Below are 18,423 nucleotides of genomic sequence, written 5' to 3'. Positions count from 1 at the left end.
TTGAGATGATGACGATGATGAGTATGGTGATCGTGAAGATGGTGGTGGTTATGTCAATATAGAAAAAAATTCTTGAAAAGGTGAAAAAAGAATTCATGAAGAAAAAGATTTGAAAGCGGGTGATGTTAAGGACAAAATGATGATTCGGATGATGACGCAAATATAATTAATGGCGCTGATGATGTTGTTGTTGATGTTGTTGATGATGTTGATGATGATGATGACGATGTTGTTAATGATGATGTTGATGTTGATGGAAAAGTGGCGAATGATGAAGATTACAATAACGCTTTTGGTGATGACAATTCAAATGGTGATAGATTGTTGACGATGATTGATGATGATGATGTTGATTGATGTTGATGATGATGATTGATGATGATGATGATAAAAATGAAGATACAGTGGACGCTGTTTGGAATGAGTGAATAACGCCTTAATATTTGCGCGAGAATTTGTTTATGCGCGCGTTTTTGTGATTTTCCACTCAAATGTGCGTTCGTGTTGCGTGTCTGTATGTGTGTGTATCTCATATACAATGAGCACATGCGTGTTTGTTGTGTGTGTATCTCATGTACAATGAGCACATGCGTGTTTGTTGTGTGACTGTCTAATGTAGACGAATGCGCCTTTGTCTTGGATGATATGTGGCAATCGGTCCATTTCGTAATGTTGTAGGTTAAAGTCAGGGATCGATACATTCATGTTGTTGGCAGATCAATAACACAACCGCGCGTGCACGCACTATCAATCAATCAGTGCATACGCACTTAATATGCATGCATGCACGCGTTCTTAGTACGCGTACACGAAATTTGCATACACACGTACATGATGCGTTCATCAAAACAAACAACTTTATATTAATAGGCCTGCAAGCGTGTGTTATTGAACATTGATGCACAGACGCACAGAATATGGAGTGATGTTTGGATGCATGCACAAACAACACAACGGTACACATACCTGTACACATTAATTAATATGCAGCCACCCACGCATTCAAACGCCTTCCTTTATTTACAAATTAATTTCTAAAAATTTCATCTTTAAATATCAAACAGACGATTACTTGCGAGACAAGAAGAAGGCCGTTGGTTAAAAAATTATTGAAGCGTATGTAAGGGAGAGCTCATAAAAAGTGAAGGAGGCATTAATTATGCCCATGCGGTGCTCGGATGAGAGAAGTTTTTGCAGAAATAAATACGAACCTCCACAAAAATATCATAAGCACGCTCTTGCCGACATAAATATCTCCATTGTACATGCAAATAAATAAACACACTCTCTCTCAAATATAATAAATAAATACGCAAATAAATACAGTATAATATAGTCGAGAGCATAAGCAAACACGAGAATAGAATGATTCTATGTGGACTTGACACGTTCAAACCGAATTTAAAAATAATCTTCTACACGTCCTAAAAAAAGCGTAGAAAATGAAGTTTTTCACTGTTTTGACATTTTGAACGTGGATAGCTCACAAAATTGAAAGCGTATTCAGACTAAATTCTGCATTTTTAAACAAACTTTTCGATAGTTTTCTTCATTGAATATTCAAATATGCTTTTTTCTTTTTTATCTTTGTTTTCTTTTCTTTCAGGTCTATTTAGTTTTATTTTATTCTATTTTTTGTATTTTTTCATAATTGTTGGTTCTACAAACTTTAGATTGAGTTCAGTTGAATTTTTTAAAATTTGGCTATACAGATTTAATTGGTTGATTGATTGAAGACTGCACAAGCTTTCAAAATCGAATTTTTTTCAAAATCTTTCAATTTTTAATTTTTTTGTGATTTTTGAGCTACACTTTGAAAGAAACAAAATTTTCAATAAGTTGAAATTTAAAAATAAAAGTAAGTCATTATATTTTATTCTCACATTTTGTCTTTTAAAAGTTGAAAAAATTCAGTAAGATATGCTGATGTCAATACGATATGTTGGCTAATTGATGAGGTGGGATGTCTTACAAGGGTAGAAGTTTTTAAAAAGTACACACTTGAAAATTGCAGGACAGTGTCTCAGAAATTGTTACAACGTGGTAAATAACTAAATATTTGAAACGTTTTATGAATCTCTGTAGGCAGAGCAAAATAGATCAACTGATCTGCTGCTGTTGGGCTGAAGATTGCAAGGGTTGAGTTTAGTGTCAAATTGTGTTTAACCTATAAAACGCAAAAAATTTCTTACTCACTAGTTGGAGGAAATATTTCAAAAAACGTAAAATTTCGTAAAAATCTGAAATGAAAAGATGAATTGTGAAAAATCGAAATAAGACCTTATCGGCTTGATGAATTCGGATAACAGCAGTTTCATTAAATTTTCATGATGAATTTAAATAATTTTATTTTCAACAAATTGAACAATTTTCAGAAAATTCTAGGAAGGCAAATTGAAAAGACAAACTTTAAATTGATAAATGCCAACAATTTGGTAGAATTCATACAAGGCTATATATAAATATATATATATATATATATAATATATATATATATATATATATAAATGAATGAATATTTTGTATTTATACCAGGAGCCAAAACTGAATCATGGACTCCGAAGTAGTTAACTCGTTTACGATTTCGGAGTTCATGGTTCAATGCTGCAAAGAAAGTAATACCATAACAATTTCAAATTTTCTAAACTTTGAATAACAAACCTTAAGTTGTAAATTCATTTTGTTTGTTTTTTTAATCATTCAAACAATCTACAATTGTTTTTGCAAATTCTAAACGGTCTTTCAAATTTTTCAACAAAATTTGGAAAAAAAATTTCTGCATATATACACACGCAAACACGCTTAAATTTTCAATCACACATACTACACGTAAAGCAAAAAGTTGACGGTGCAATTGCAGTTGCCTAAATGTTTGAATACAGAGATATGCGTTGGAATATAGTAACAGATTGTATTGATGAATATAGAGGCCAGTATGTTATAAAATATATGCCTTGCATGCTGTAACAGTTTCTGCGTCTGTCAAACCCTGATTTTTAAAGAATAATAATAAAAATAAGTTCTAATCGTATGATGGATGAATGAAACTTTTAATTACGACATTACTGTGATGAAACATTAACTGAACAAACGAACAGGAAGTGGTGACGATGGTGATGACGACGACGATGATGTTAATGATGGTATGCCATCTCATTGCCACTTCCTTCTGCAATGTAACATCAATCACATCAACAACATCTGCCGCATTTTTTATAGCGAACAAGTATTCATTTAAAACGACAAAAACATCTATTATTACAACAAAAACGAAGCCAGCAGCATTAACAATAACAACAACAACAATAAAATTGGTAGCAGTATCGGCAATAACAAACATAACAAATACAACAACAACATCAACAGCATCAACAATAACAACATTATCAACAACATCATCAACAACAACAACATCAACAACGACAATGTTATCAACTACGCAGTCCTTTCAGAGTAATAGCGATAAACGATCAATGAGAGACATGTTGAAGAGCTGCGCGTTGACAAAAAGACATCAACACATCAAAATGTTCAAGAGATACTCCACGAGCGATGAAAATTACTACATCAACGACATTAAAAATACCTTCCACAACAACCATTTCGTCGGCTACAACAACTTTAGAAACAATTTGTTTAACAACAACAATAACAACAACATAAATAGCAACAAATATTTTGTCAACTACATAAACAACAACAATAACTACAACAATAACAACAATATAAACACTATCAGTAACAATATTGCTGTAAACAACAACAACAGTAAAGCAAAAGTTTTCAGCAATAGATGTTTTATCAGCGGTGGATTTAGTGTTAGGTTTACGTGTCTTACTTGCAAACATCAACATCCACAACACCAACAATATAAACACCAACAACAGCAACATAAACAACAACATCAACTACACCACCTGCAGCAACAACATCAACAACAACATCAACGACAACATGGAAAAGACCAAACAAAACCTAACAATGTTTCAGACGAGTGCGATTTCATAAACACAGCAACAGAAGAAACTACAACAGCAACGTACAACAACGACATAAAGTTTGAATCTTCGTGTCCACTTAACAACAATATCATCAAGAACAACAAATTCAACACTCACAAAAACCACGACATTAGCAGCAGCAACAACAATAACAACAACTACTATAGCAACTACAACAACAACAACATTATCTTTTACTATCGAAACGCAAATTGCCTGCCCAAAGAACTGGCCCAGTCTAAATACTCATTTTCCTCTTCCAAAAAAAGATCTATCTCTCTTAAATGTTTGACGACAATGTTGGGAGATAGTGAGGTAACAACGTTGCTTGCCTTAAAAGATTTTTATTGGCTGATGAAGGTTCCCTTAAGGTTCCAACAAGACGAGGACAATTTCAATGCATATCTAACTTTTCTCGGAACCAATTGCTCCAATTACACATTTCTCTGTCCGCCTACGAAGTTATCATCACCAGCCTCGTCATCATCATCATCTTTCTCAACATCATCATCTTCATCCTCATCATCATCATCATCTTCGTCTTCATCATCATCTTCCTCCTCCTCCTCATCATCATCTTCTTCATCATCATCATCATCATCGTCGTCATCGTCATCAGCACCACCAATGTATTTGGTGAGGGCGGTGAGAGAACCAGTTCGACCAATAGGAGCCCTCTGCGTGGATGAGTTCGAACACTGCATGAACACGAAGATGAAGACGAACCCGGATGTTTCTGATGTTCCAAATTATGATGATGATGATGGTGATGGTGGTTGGGGTGGTCATGGTGATTACAAAGCCATTGATTATCTCAATGACGTGGATGTTGTGCAAATGAATTCTTCCCTAACCCTCAGTCACCATGTCAATGAAACAAAATCACTATTTTTGTCATCATCTTCTTCACTTCACTCACAAAAAAGAAAAACAACGAATACTTTGCATTCCAAGAGATCAGCTGACATCTGCCACCCAGGCTCCTCCCACCAGCTGATGTGTGCACGAACTTGCAAGCTCTGCACCAATCAGCGGCCTCGATTATGCCACCTGCCATCCCATTGGTCGGGCGTTTGGCGCAGTCTAGCCAGAGGAAACAGTTATGAGTACGCTGAAAATGTGGATGCCAAAAATAATAATAATAATGGTGGTGGTGTTGGTGATGATGAGAATTATGAGCAAATTGAAAAAAATATTCTTCAAGAAGAGAACGATGAAAGTGACGTCATCATCGTCATCATCACGGACAGCACTATCACTATTGGCGATCATAAATTTCATTGTATTGATTGGTCATTACCTTTGTCTTCGTCATCTTCATCATCATCGTCTTCGTCGTCATCATCGTCGTCGTCGTCATCACCATCATTATCAGCATCTTCTTCTTCTCCGTGGCTTGCAAATTTCAGGAGAGAGATAAAGCAGACAGTCTTAAAAAGAAAAAATATTGACAGAAGTGACAAGAAGGACCACAAAAATGTCAACAACAACATCAACATCAACAACAACAACAACATCATCAACAACAACATCATCATCAACAACAACAACATTGATAATTATGATGACGACGAGAACGATAAAAAAAATATGAATCATGACGACAGCGACATTACCGATGACGATGATAAAGAAGATGATGATAGTACTGATTATGATGAAGAAGATGATGATGGTGATGATGCTGTTTATAATGGCGGGAAAGAAACAGACGAAGTGATGTTGTTGTTGGAAACGGGGGAGGGGTGCCAGCAACAATACACGTGCATGCAGGTTCGCATCGCTAACAACAACAATAAAAACATCAACAACAACAAAAACTATTTCAACAACAACAACATCAACAGTAACTATTTCAACAACTTCATCACTAACAACAACAAATATTCAAACAAGGTTAAAAATAATAACATTAAAAAAATTACCAACTCCGACGAGACCTCCAACAAAGACGACATCAACAAAAATAGTCATCACGACATTAAAATACAAAAACAACATTTTAAAAACAACAAATATAAAAACAACATCAACGACAACAAAAACAACAACATCATAGCCATCAAATTTGCAAAATTGCAATCATGGCCCATCGTTAGAAAGAGAAACCATTACACAAAGAAAAATATCAATGGCGATGATGATGATGATGAGGATGATGAAAGTGGTGATAATGATAATGATGTTGGTGGAAATGATGATGATGAGATGTTTAATATCTACAACCCAGACTTAAACAATATAAACTGTAGCTTGTTCGTTTATTCAGAAGTTAATGATGACAATGATGATGATGATGATGACAATGATGGCGATGATCCCAGAATCTTTTCAACTAGTTTTTTCAGATATTTTTATAGATATCAAATGAACTCATCGACGTCACCATCATCATCTTCATTATCGTCATCGTCACCATCATCATCGTCATCGTCATCATTACCATCAAGTCCTTCATCATCATTATCGTCATCATCATTAGCATCATTCCCTTTGATTTCATGGCAATCTGACGCATCGTCGTCATCATTATCATCGCCCTCATCACCATTATCATCATCAGTTTCAACGTCATCATCATTATCATCTTTGTCTACTTCTTCTTCGTCATCTTCTTCATCGTCGTCGTGTGACTGTCACTTCCCATCAAATTTAAACATGTTCACTTTCGCATTTGTTAAAAAAATTTCGCGAACTCGTCAACATTTTTCCACTTCCACTTTTAAACACTCTTCAAAATGGAAGAACTCCACAAAATCCAACAGTATCGAGGCGAATGAGAATGGCGATGATGATCCCAACCCATTGAAAAACTTCAAATACAACAACATCAACAATCACAACAACTCCAATAGCGGTAAAACTGGTGACAACATTAATAACAACATGAGGAGCAACTACAAACACTACAACAAGTTTAACAACCTCAACGACATTAATTTTATAAAATACAACAACATCAATGACAACACCGAATGTGCTTTATTGAACATTTCAAACTTGAACGACGACAAAACAACAATACTATTTCAATTTTTTGACAACAACAACAACGGCAACAACAACAACAACAATAACGACAACAACAACAACAACAACAGTTGTTTCAACTTTATTAAACCGCACAACTCAACAGCAGGAAGAAGCATTCACATCAATATATTATTTACGTGCCTACTCTCACAAGATTATCATTATCATAATTTATCATCATCTTCTACTTTTTCATCCTCGTCGTCGTCTTTATCGCCATCATCACTTTCATCTTCATCTTCGTCATCTTCGCCTTCCTCATACTCGTCTTCATCGTCATCGTCTTTGAAGCCAGTTTACCAGCTTCACATCGTCCGACCACTATGGACGCGCGTCGTTGATGATGATGAAACAGACTCATTTCACCATCATTTCCACAATCATCATCGTCGTCATCTCCATGAACTTCACTACTATCTTTTTCAGCAGAAACTAAGATATCTTGGAAAACTTGAAGAACATCATCATCGTCGTCCTTCTCATCATCTTATAGTCTGCATGTTGGTGCCAAAAATTAAAAGTGAAAAAACGCATAACCACCACCACCATCAGGATCCTCTTCCTCATCATCACCAGGTTTATCGGATTGCGATGATTGATGGAGTGCATTGTAACGAACGAAACCTGAACGTTTTATTGCATTTCCTTCAATCTCTGCACCACAACAAACAACCATCATCAACATCATTCTCCTCATCATCCTCCTCACCATCACCACCATCACCATCCACAACAATCACCTTATATCCCAAGTTCAACTTTCCCTACGTCATATTTCAAAACAACTTGCCGAACAACTTGAAATTACACCAGAGAAACAAATTGCACCAGGAAAATAACTTTGGTGGTGGTCGTCGTAGTGGCCTGAGTGGTCAGTTGAAAGGCGGTTTGCCGAAAATTCGAACGAACCATTTGTTGTTCAGTATGAACAAAATTGTGAACAATGCAAACATGTGCTTCGATGTAGGTGTTGTTTCGATGTTGTTGTTGTTGATGATGATGATGCTGTTTTCTGTGTAGTTCGAAATCGAAAATGTTGTTGTACATAAGTGTTGTTGCGTGTGTACATCTTGAAATGTTGTGGGGAACAGTGATGTATGTTTCCGTTGCTTATGTTGCTATTGTTGTGTTATTGTGATGTATTGCTGTTGTATGCTGATGTATGTTGCATTTATTGTTGTTGTATGTTGATGTATGTTGCGTGTATTGTTGTTGTACATTGATGTGTTGTGTACAGTGTATTAATTCAAACTTCTTTAATCATCCTAATTTATTTTTTTTCTCGTTAATTCAAAACTATTGACCACAAAATAAAAAAAAATACAAAATCTGTTTAACTTTTTAAAACAAAAAAACAGCACAATGAAAAATAACATGGCTGACACTGCGATAAAAGTTTAAGGTACAAAGAAATTGCACATTGTATCTTCAAGAAGAATGAAACAAAGTGAACGAGACGAAAGCCAAACATCATGCCTTTCTAGCCGGTCAGCTGAATAATTATTGTGTAGATCTAAAAAATAGCAGGAGGATGATAAATCTCAATGACCATGCGATAATATGGAATGCAGAAACAGTCAGAACAAAACTGGGTATCTATTAGACTAAAGGTAAAGGGCAAAATTAATCCGAGTAACCGGATTTGAAGCTCCTGCAAGAAGGATTTAGCGCGGAACACAAAAACTTGTAATGTGATAAATTAAAGGTATCAATTTTATTTAAATTAAATTGTTGAAGTGAGAAACTACTTTAAAGTGAGCTACTAACGAATAAACATTGAGATATCATTTATTGCTATCATATATCATAAAATTGCTTATTACATATTATTAATAATATAATTATATTTATTATTATAATTATAATTATTATTACTATTATTTTTATTATTGTGTCTGCAGACGACACCATCATACTCTTTTCCACTAAGAAACCAACGTAAGATGTACAGACAATAAATAAAACAAGAAACAATTTCTGATTGGTTTGCTTTTAACAAGTTAATAATTAATTATAATAAATGTTGTTACATTCTGCTTGGGCCAACAATAATAACGAATTTAGCACCGGACCTCAACATTAGCATCAACGGACATTCAACACCGCGTTCCAAATCTACTAAATTTTTAGGCGTACAGATCAAAGACAACCTCTCTTGGGAACCACACGTCAATTTCATAGCTCAAAAACTCAACAAATCTCTAGGTGTATTCTATAAAATTAAATTAAAAATCAACTACGACATTTGATAATACGCATACTTCTAACTCTATGCACTCGTGTTTCTCCATTCAACATATTGCAACATCCTGGGGGAAATAGCCCAGAAACTTATCTTAAACAGCTGTCAAGGTTTTTTTTTACAAGGTTTAATACATTATTTGACTTATAAGAACATTAGTTATTTTATTCAGTATAGATTCATAGGTTTATTTAATTTATTGTTTTAAAATTGTCTTAGTTTTGAGAAGGCACAGAGACGTTTCGTCTTCGCCTTTGTTTAACGTAATAATAATAATAATAATAATAATAAACAGCTGTCAAAATCGATTTGTACGCATACCTCTAAATCTCCTCTTAAGTTGTCACGTCAGCCACTACAACTACGACATAAATTTACTTGACATCAAAAACATTCATGTGTGCATGGTTGCAATCTTCGTGTACAAGTTTCTAAATCACATGTTACCAAATGCTCACAGCACCTGAATTCACTCAAAAAACCTGAGACACACTCCAGTTTTGTACATAATCCTAGCAAAAATAAAACTAATACAAACCAGTCTAAACTTCACCGGGATCGAAAATATGGAAAAATTTGCCTCCAGAAAGTAAGACTGTCAATCTAATTTACGTATTTAAGAAAAAACTTAAAAATTATGTATTTAATAAAAACTCGGTTTACAATTTTAATTTGTTAGCATAATAACCAACTCAGAGTTGAAAATCAATCAAGACTTCAAACTTGACTCATATTTATTTTCCTAAATAAATTTAGATTTGTAAACCGATGGCCCGTACAAGAAATTAATATATCTTTTTTGTCTCCAGGTTGTTTCATTTCTTGCATGATCCGATTCTGTTCAATTTGATTTAATGAATAAATTAATTTTGATTTTTGTTATTTTGATTATTATTATTATCATTATTTCCACTTAGATATTCTCCAGAGGTATCAACAACAAACACACACTGTATGTAAATGCGCGTGAATCAACGCATCACACACTCTTGTATGTGACACAGGCGGGGATCTCTTTACATTTGAACCCGGACACTGCACGAACAATGACAGGCACGTTAACCATTACACTATCACGCCGCACACATCCACCACCATCATCACCAGCCTTCTTTACGGTGTCACCGCATCTATTTATCTCGCGATCGAACACGAGACTTCTACGTTTGTGCCGACACCTGTTGAAAGGAGTCAAATACGACATAACGCCATGAAAACAATCGCCTCACGTCTCGTCTCATCTGTGCTGCAACTGCGAGTTCTGAAGTTTGCCTCTTAGGGCCGTTTGGGTAATTTTTTTATTCTTTCACATTCACCAAACAAAAATTAATTATAATAAGTGGATGCGCGGTCGCGAAAGCCCCCTCCCTCGAATTGTTTGGGGCAAAAATTTTCCTTTGGGTGAATTTTTTTAGTTGATTTTGAATTTCCTAATATATAATTAAATAAGAGGGTAAACACGTTAATGTTATTGGTGGCAGATTGTTTTACTTTATTAATCGCCACAAAATAGTTTCAACCAGTCTAACCCTCCCCCTCCCTATCTTGATGGAGAGGACAAGCACCTTTCCCCCCTTCTTGAATGTCTCTGAGTTAATAAAATGGAAGTCAAAAAAAAATTATGTCCACCGTTCCTACTTATGAGCAAATTAACACGTAGTACTGGTTTCTTATTAATGGTTGTTAAAATTGAAAATTTATTCAACACGTGAAAATTTTTATATTCGACCAATCTGTGGCCTTCTAGCCTCATCCAGTCGAATGAAGGAATACATTTTTTATGCCAATTAAATTGTGGCCGTCTAGAAAAATTTTCAAATAGAAATTTTGATGGAAAAACACCATACCTGACAGAATTTTTTTTTCTTCAAATATTTGAACATGGATGATCGAAGATAATGTTGTTGTTTTGGTTGTCTTCCTGTGGGCTGAACAATTTTTTAAAAAGAAATTTCGAAACATTTATTCTTTTTAAAAATAATTTCTAGTTGATTTATTTCAATGTTTGTTTGTTTTCAATTTTTTGTGATACCACATATTTCTATTTTTTCTGTTAGTTACATATTTTGTTGTGACTGGTTTGCTAGTTTTCTATTTCATATCCGCTTACCAAAGGTAAAATACCAAATAACGTTTTTGAGAAATTTTATCCAATGGCTTCACATTTAAGCTGCTCATAAACACTTACGTTCGTTGATATTTGGGGCATTTTTCGAAAATTTATAAATAAAAATTTTAAAAGGAACGAAATAAAGATTTTCACAGATAAATTTTCATAAATAAGTAATAAAAATCATAACCACCACGAACTAATGCAATGTTTGATTGAAAACTTTCGCTAACACTGGTTCATTATTTAATTTTTCTTTCTTTAATTTTGCAGCTCTCATCGGCAAAATTAAAAAAATAAAATGATTATTGATGAAAGTCGCAGCAATCTGCCCTGTCCTGATAAAATTGGTTTGTAATGTAATTGTCGTAACTGTGTTAATTGGCTGGCTCTGCCTCACCAATTATTTACGCCAACCTGGAAAAGTGAGTTTTCCAAATTAGAAACGTCTTGTAAAATATCATTACTGTTTATTTCTATCAAAAAAGGTTAAAATTTGTTTGGCAGGTATCTCTGATTATTTCACCATTTGGCCCACAGCCTAATGTAATTTTCCAACACTGATGCAGGTATTTCCAAACATTCTGAACGTTTTGCTGCTGAATGGTTCACCTTATACTAACACTCATCTATCAATTGTTGCACTTTGGTGGAGTGACTCATTTAAAGACCAGTTGCTTTCATAATTCAGCAAAACATTTATCAATAATTTCAAAAAATAACATTAACAATAACCTCTGAGGAAAACCTAAGAAAGGATGATGATAATTAATTCATGGGCAAAAGTTTATTTGTTCGTGCTGCAAAAAACAAGTTTGCAAAAAAAATAAAAAATCATCCTAGTCAATCACTAACTACTCTTATATGTACGCACACGGCTATAAAAATGTATCACTAACTACTAATATATGTACACACAACACGGCTATAAAAATGTACATAAATATTCAATTGTTTAAGTGAACACATAATGCGTCTCAATTGCCTTCATTAAAATGAGACCTGTGTTTACTATGTTGTTTTGTTATCATCGTTATTTCGACATTTTCAAAGCCGCTAAAAATCCAGAAAGTATGACGTCGACTGGTTCAAAGCGCGGGCAGCCACATGCTTGTTAGTGTGGGCGTACAACCTCCCTGAAGATCCAAAGGTTGACAACCTGCGTGTCTTTAAACTATGCGGGAAACAATTTTAAATTGTTTATGATTGTAAATCCAGTTATGACAAAACATTTTAGCCGGCCATCATTTATTCTGAGAAATGAACAAGAGATCGAAATCATTCATCTGATCGCAGCAAAATGGTGAGAATAATTTTTAAACAATTGAATCGGTTGAATAACAATTTGGAGCCAGGCAGGAGGCCATGATGTTTCGATTGACTGCAATCACACGATGAACTTTTCTGGCCTGCCATTATGAAGGAGTCTTTCTATCTTTGAATGCATAAACGCTTCGACCAAAGTTTGAACGGTGGAACTGTCTATTGGTGTGTGTGTGGTGTGTATACTTGTGTGAGTGTGTGGTTGTATAAATTGTATTGCTAGATTTGTACAGTCCTTCCCATGAATTGACCCAGAGACCCAGCATTGGCTTTTTGAGCAGATCATTTTTCAGACATTTTTTAAAGTCACTTTGATTGATGATGTTGACATTTTTTTTATACCGAATTTGAGCAGCTGATAAGAAAATCTTCTCTTCCCAAAATGAAATGATTTGACAAATGAAAAGACTAGGTCATGTATATGTGTCTGTCTATTTGTTTGTGTATATGTGTGTATGTGTGTGTAACATCAGTATGTATGCAAAATGCAAAAACAATTATATAATCAGAGAACAAGTTCTGGTATTAAAATGAATGGGAAATGTATACGCTTTAAGGGTACACAGTAAGTTATGATGCATAGACGAGTGTAGCGAACATGTAGAGGTATTAGATTAATACTGTAGGTTCAGGTATTTGTGTGTGTACAAAAGCCAGAGGTATTCGTATAAACAATAAGTATAACGATCATTACATGGGTATAAAATGTACACAAGATGTCGCGTCTTTCGATGTTTCTTTAATTATTTTATGAACGCATTTTGTTTGTTCAAAATATTATTGCACCTCCATCAATTAAACGAATGTTCTGCTGGCTGGCTGGCGGACTGCGGACGATTGTGGTGATGATGATGATGATGATGACGATGATGATGATGACGATGACGACGATGGTGGTAACGATGACGATGATAGTGATGAGAAGGGATGATGATGATGATGATAGTGATGATAGAGATGATGATGGTAGTGATGATGATGATGATGGTAGTGATGATGATGATGGTGACGTAATAATGATGAAAATGACAGTTTGTTGTTGTTGTTGGTGGTGATAGTAATGATGATGAGAGTGGAAATTTGCCATAAAAAGAATATTAGTCTCATTATTTTGTTCACCGTAAATTTCGAATCACATGACACATCGCTGAGTTCTAATTTGTATGCCACCTACATTCAATTTCAAACGCATCCGTGTGTATATTCAACATTCGTACAACGTATTTGTACAGCGTCGGAGTCTGACGGAGTCGCAGATTTTTGGAGATCGGTGTCGAAATTCTTTGAGTGGCCGGAGTCGGAGTCTGACATTTTTCAACCAACTCCGGAAAATGTTATTAACAATTAGAATTTTTATTTATTTTTTAATTTTTATCCTAAAAATATTTTATAAGATTGAGTTTTTTAGATGATAACTATGTGTATGTGTGTGTGTGTGTGCGCGCACGCGCGTGCGCGTGTGTGATGTGTGTGTGTCGATATGCAATCATCTTTAACACTGAAAATAAATGCTAGTAACGGGAGTAAAAACACTTAATTTTCTTTCAATATTTTTATTTAGAAGAGATATTTAAGTAAAACTATGAGGCAAACGTTGGAAAACATTTCTTGGACTCGAAACACGGAGTCCAGAGTCAGAGTCGGAATTTTTTACCTGGAGTTGGTTTGAGTCGGAATTTTTTGATCCGACCGAGAGATAACCTTTATTATCTTTTAAATTAAACTGTGTTATTAATACTAGAATAAAATTTTGCATAATAAACATTTGTTTACTTGTACATTCGTTTCAACTTTATAAATGAATTGTTAAATATATACACATAAATAAATATAAATAGATACATATATAATTATTTATATATATATATATATATATATATATATATGCGTGTGTGTATTTAGGATTAAGACTATCAGATATACAACTACTGTTTAAGTATATGTTAAAACCAAAACATGATGAGTGACACTGAACCGTCAAACATCAAGTAACAAATGGATTAACACTTTGATTTGTCGTTAATTGCACATGTCGGCATTCAGTTGGATATTTTCAAGCACACAGACACGCAGGAACCGCTGCAACAAGCACGAAATGTGGTTAGTTGCGAAAAACAGTTCCCTGCTGTCGCCTGATCTGACGCTGATCATTTTACATATTGCCTTAAGAAATTTAAGGGTGTTGGGGTCCATCGGGCCGAGAAACTCGATACATATTGGCAGGAATTCCATCGAGGGGAGGGCGTTCCCATATTTTTTCATTTTCTCGTCCGCTGTCCTGGACGCGGCCAAACCGCATTCTTTACTTGTCAGGTTTACATATCGTTCGGCGAGGGTGCCAGGGACCGTAACATCCCACGCCAAACATCTGCCGGCTCTCCAAGGTATTAGTGTGCCATCATGCGCAGAAATGCCGATGGTTCCTTGAGAACCGGGATTGAAGCCTTGGAGAAGAGCCGACAAATGTATTCGTTTAGCGCTGAGTGACGTAGTTAACGGCTCCCACCCAGGCGACAAACCAAACCGTGGTGCCCAAACTCGTCCGCCCCAGCGCCACATCGGCACGTGTATTTATTCTGAATGACCAGGCCAAGTCTGAAGCCAATGGCAAATCTCACAGACCCGTCGTCAAGCCTGGTGCCCACAGAGGTGTTGGGCCATGATCTCAACCACCCACAGCTGGCAACGCTGGACATGGCCAACAAACGAGCGGTGGAAAAGTCGTCGCCGCATGAAGACAACAAATTTTGAAAGATTTTTTTATATTCTTCGTTCAAAATTTGGACGTGCGTACAGTCCCCCGGGGCGGACACTGGGGGAAGAATATTGCGGCAACGAAAAAACCGGTGGAGCAGGGAAGACTGCAGGTCAAGAGTGGCAGCGGCAGAAGAATTATAAACAACGGGAGCCAGCTGAACCACACTAAGCAACTCCAGCCCACCAAATCGCACCGGCAGCTGAGCTTGGGACCAACCACTGTCGGTCACTTGAACATTGCAAATCGACGACAGGGCGGTGCGCAGGGCTTTGTCAAATTCGCCCAATTTAGAAGGGTCAATGTGTTTGGATGTACGCAGGAAGTACATCAATTTGGGCAAACTGAGGGCATTGCGGATAATAGTCAAGGCATCATGGGCCGAAAGACAGGAAACACGACCCAGGGCGAATTTAAGCTCAGAGAGCTTTTGGTCAAAAAACTTTATTTGATAATCGCCCTCAACCAAGGGTGTGCCTAAAAAACTCAGTTCTGATGCACCAACTCTGGGTATTCCAGCCAAAAAATACACTGGCAGTGAAGTTCGCATTTTTTAATGTTTAACTCTAAACCAATTGCAGCGGAGTTATGCTTCAAATATTCGTAGCTATCGGCCAGAGTTGGGCCGTCCGAAGCAATGCTGATATCATCCAGATAAGCGCAAACGAAAGTGGACGAAGCTTTCTCTAAGAGTGGATGAAGAGTTAGTGTGAACAGCAAAGGACCAAAGAGACCACCCTGCTGTACCCCCTCGGACGATTCTACAACCCAAGAGTGGTAGCCAAGGGAAGAGACTCCGCCATAGGCAGAATGGCAAAAATTATAGATATTGGGGCAAAAAAGTTTGACAGCCTCCAACATTGAGTCTCTTTTCAAGGCAATGAAGGCATTTTTAAAGTCCAGTTTCAGAAACCCCCATTGATCGGGAAGGTCGGTGACCAATCTTCAAACCGCATGAACAGCGGCCTCAGCGCCACCCTTAATCCCGCAATCGGTCTGACCCCTCCGTCTTTCTTATTTAAAGCTATTAGCCGGCCTCCAAAAAAGAACCGGCGGACGGAGAGTGGGCAAGCTCCAGATAGGATCAAATTAATGAATTGGGTTAAGGAGTTCAGTGTGTCGTCGATTGGCAAGAGGCCTGAAAAAAACATCCTTAAGGTGCTGGGGTGTAGGCCATCCAGGCCTCCAGAAGAACCGTTTTTAAACGATTTAACGGCCCTCAGCACCTCGGCGGGAGAAACGCCACCAGCCGTTGGTGTCAATGCGGGAAAGACCCGCCTGTCCACCGAAATTTTTGGGTGGATGGAACATAATTTATCGAAAGTGGCTGGTGAGCTCTCCGCCAGGCCCTCCGGCGAACAGACAAATCTGACAGCCGAGGACAGGTTTTCCTGTTCAATACAAGATGACACAGCGTTGATCCACCGATCGGGGTTGTGCTTTTGTGATTTGGCATTATTGAACCCATCAAAGCACAGTACCAGGGTTTCAAGACCAATAGTTGAATATTCGCTTAGACGCTTGTTGACCAGATTGCCCTGGTTGACCCGGCGACCCCCTCTGGTAGTCTTCTGTAAGACGTATGGGACAAAACAATGGAGTCTAACCCAGTGAGCCGGGTCACCAGGGTCATTACAAACAGCCGTCAGCAAGGCGTTCAGATCATGTGTGAACTTCTCCCTGCATGGCTTAGGGATATGGTCGTACACCGGTACACATTTCAGCACGGCCGTCAGCTTGTCAAAAACACCAGAGTAATCCAGGACGAGAGAATCACTGGAGACCGATGCGACCGTCGGCCGTGTGGGCAACCTAGGCTTGGGGTCGGGTGCAGCCCCCGCGCCCGATGGATCAACTTTTTTCCGGGACCCCGAGCATTCCTGTCCTTTCACTTTACCTCTGTGCCTACATAACTTCCCGTCTGGAGTGCTTCTATAGTGGTTAAAGCAGACGGGGCACTGTTGTAACGTTGGAGCCATATGTGATTAAAAACAACCAAGAAACGAAGGAAAGGAAACAAACCAAGTGGGATGGATGAATGGATGGATGAACAAGCGAATGACCAAATGAACGGGCCAGCGAACAAACGAATGAATGAGTGAATGATGGGGGAATGAATGAGTTAATTACTGAACGGACGAGTGAGGGAAAAAAAGAATGAATGAGTGAATAAATAAATGAATAAATAAACAACCGAACGAATGGATGAATGAACGAATACATGAATGAGTGACGGAATGAATGAACGAGCGAACGGATGAATGACTGAATTATCTTTAAATATTTAACCAGTGGAAAATATATATAACTTTTTCAACTTTTATTTATTTTTTTCTTTTCTTTTTTTTATTGATGAATGAATGAGTGAATGAACAAATGAGTGAATGAGTGAATACAAAAACCTAGGCAACAGTGTGGGAGGAGACAACTATTGCAACAAACTTTGGCCCAATCTCTCCCCTTATAGTTTATTTTTTTTACACAGATTTTAAAATTGGTTTAGGAAATTTCTTTTTTATAAATAAATTTTAATTTTAAATTTTAATTTCAAAAATAAATTAAAAATAAATGTCGGTAGTGAGTTAAAATGTAGTGAACTTTCCGATAATAATAAAACAGCTCACACCTGGCGCAGGCCGGTGACCTGTAGCAGCTATGAGCTGTAAATAAATTATAATATTGATAAAAAAAACAAAAAACGAGAAAATTGGCCGAGGCAGGGCAGAAAAACGATAAAAAATGACGGAAAAACAAACCCGGGACAAAATTACAGCCGATGACTCCAAAAATCATATGTAAAAACAAATTAAAATCTACGAATTTTACAAAATTAACCAGGAAATTAAAACAATCCAGCCGACTTTGAATGTGAACAAACGATGTATATGTATGTATATATATATATATATATATATATATATACAAAATGGGCATATATCTTCAACGATGTTGTATAAAG

General features: G+C 36.6%; 3 protein-coding genes across 3 annotated transcripts in view; 1 reads left to right on the top strand and 2 right to left on the bottom strand.

Annotated features, from left to right (window-relative positions):
• Positions 1-2,551: 2,551 nt before the first annotated feature.
• Positions 2,552-9,743, top strand: HELRODRAFT_165207 (hypothetical protein; the record flags this gene model as incomplete). Its single annotated transcript, XM_009031063.1, has 6 exons — positions 2,552-2,615; positions 3,276-3,427; positions 3,537-7,346; positions 7,788-8,001; positions 8,936-8,972; positions 9,572-9,743. The coding sequence occupies 6 exons, from the start codon at positions 2,552-2,554 to the stop codon at positions 9,741-9,743; spliced, it is 4,449 nt and encodes a 1,482-aa protein (XP_009029311.1).
• A 4,985-nt stretch (positions 9,744-14,728) lies between these two features.
• On the bottom strand, positions 14,729-17,443 carry HELRODRAFT_165206 (hypothetical protein; the record flags this gene model as incomplete). Its single annotated transcript, XM_009031062.1, has 3 exons — positions 14,729-15,132; positions 15,687-15,808; positions 16,515-17,443. The coding sequence occupies 3 exons, from the start codon at positions 17,441-17,443 to the stop codon at positions 14,729-14,731; spliced, it is 1,455 nt and encodes a 484-aa protein (XP_009029310.1).
• Positions 17,444-18,046: 603 nt separating this feature from the next.
• HELRODRAFT_165205 (hypothetical protein) overlaps positions 18,047-18,423 on the bottom strand; it is a gene marked incomplete at both ends in the record, with an annotated part of 4,185 nt that continues 3,808 nt past the window's right edge. The window contains one exon of the mRNA XM_009031061.1: positions 18,047-18,124. Within this exon, the coding sequence (XP_009029309.1) occupies positions 18,047-18,124 (78 nt within the window). The remainder of the gene's footprint in view (positions 18,125-18,423) is intronic.

This window comes from Helobdella robusta (assembly GCF_000326865.2).
Source record: "Helobdella robusta unplaced genomic scaffold HELROscaffold_7, whole genome shotgun sequence".
NCBI lineage: Eukaryota > Metazoa > Annelida > Clitellata > Rhynchobdellida > Glossiphoniidae > Helobdella > Helobdella robusta.
This window is presented reverse-complemented; position numbering and strand designations above follow the sequence as displayed.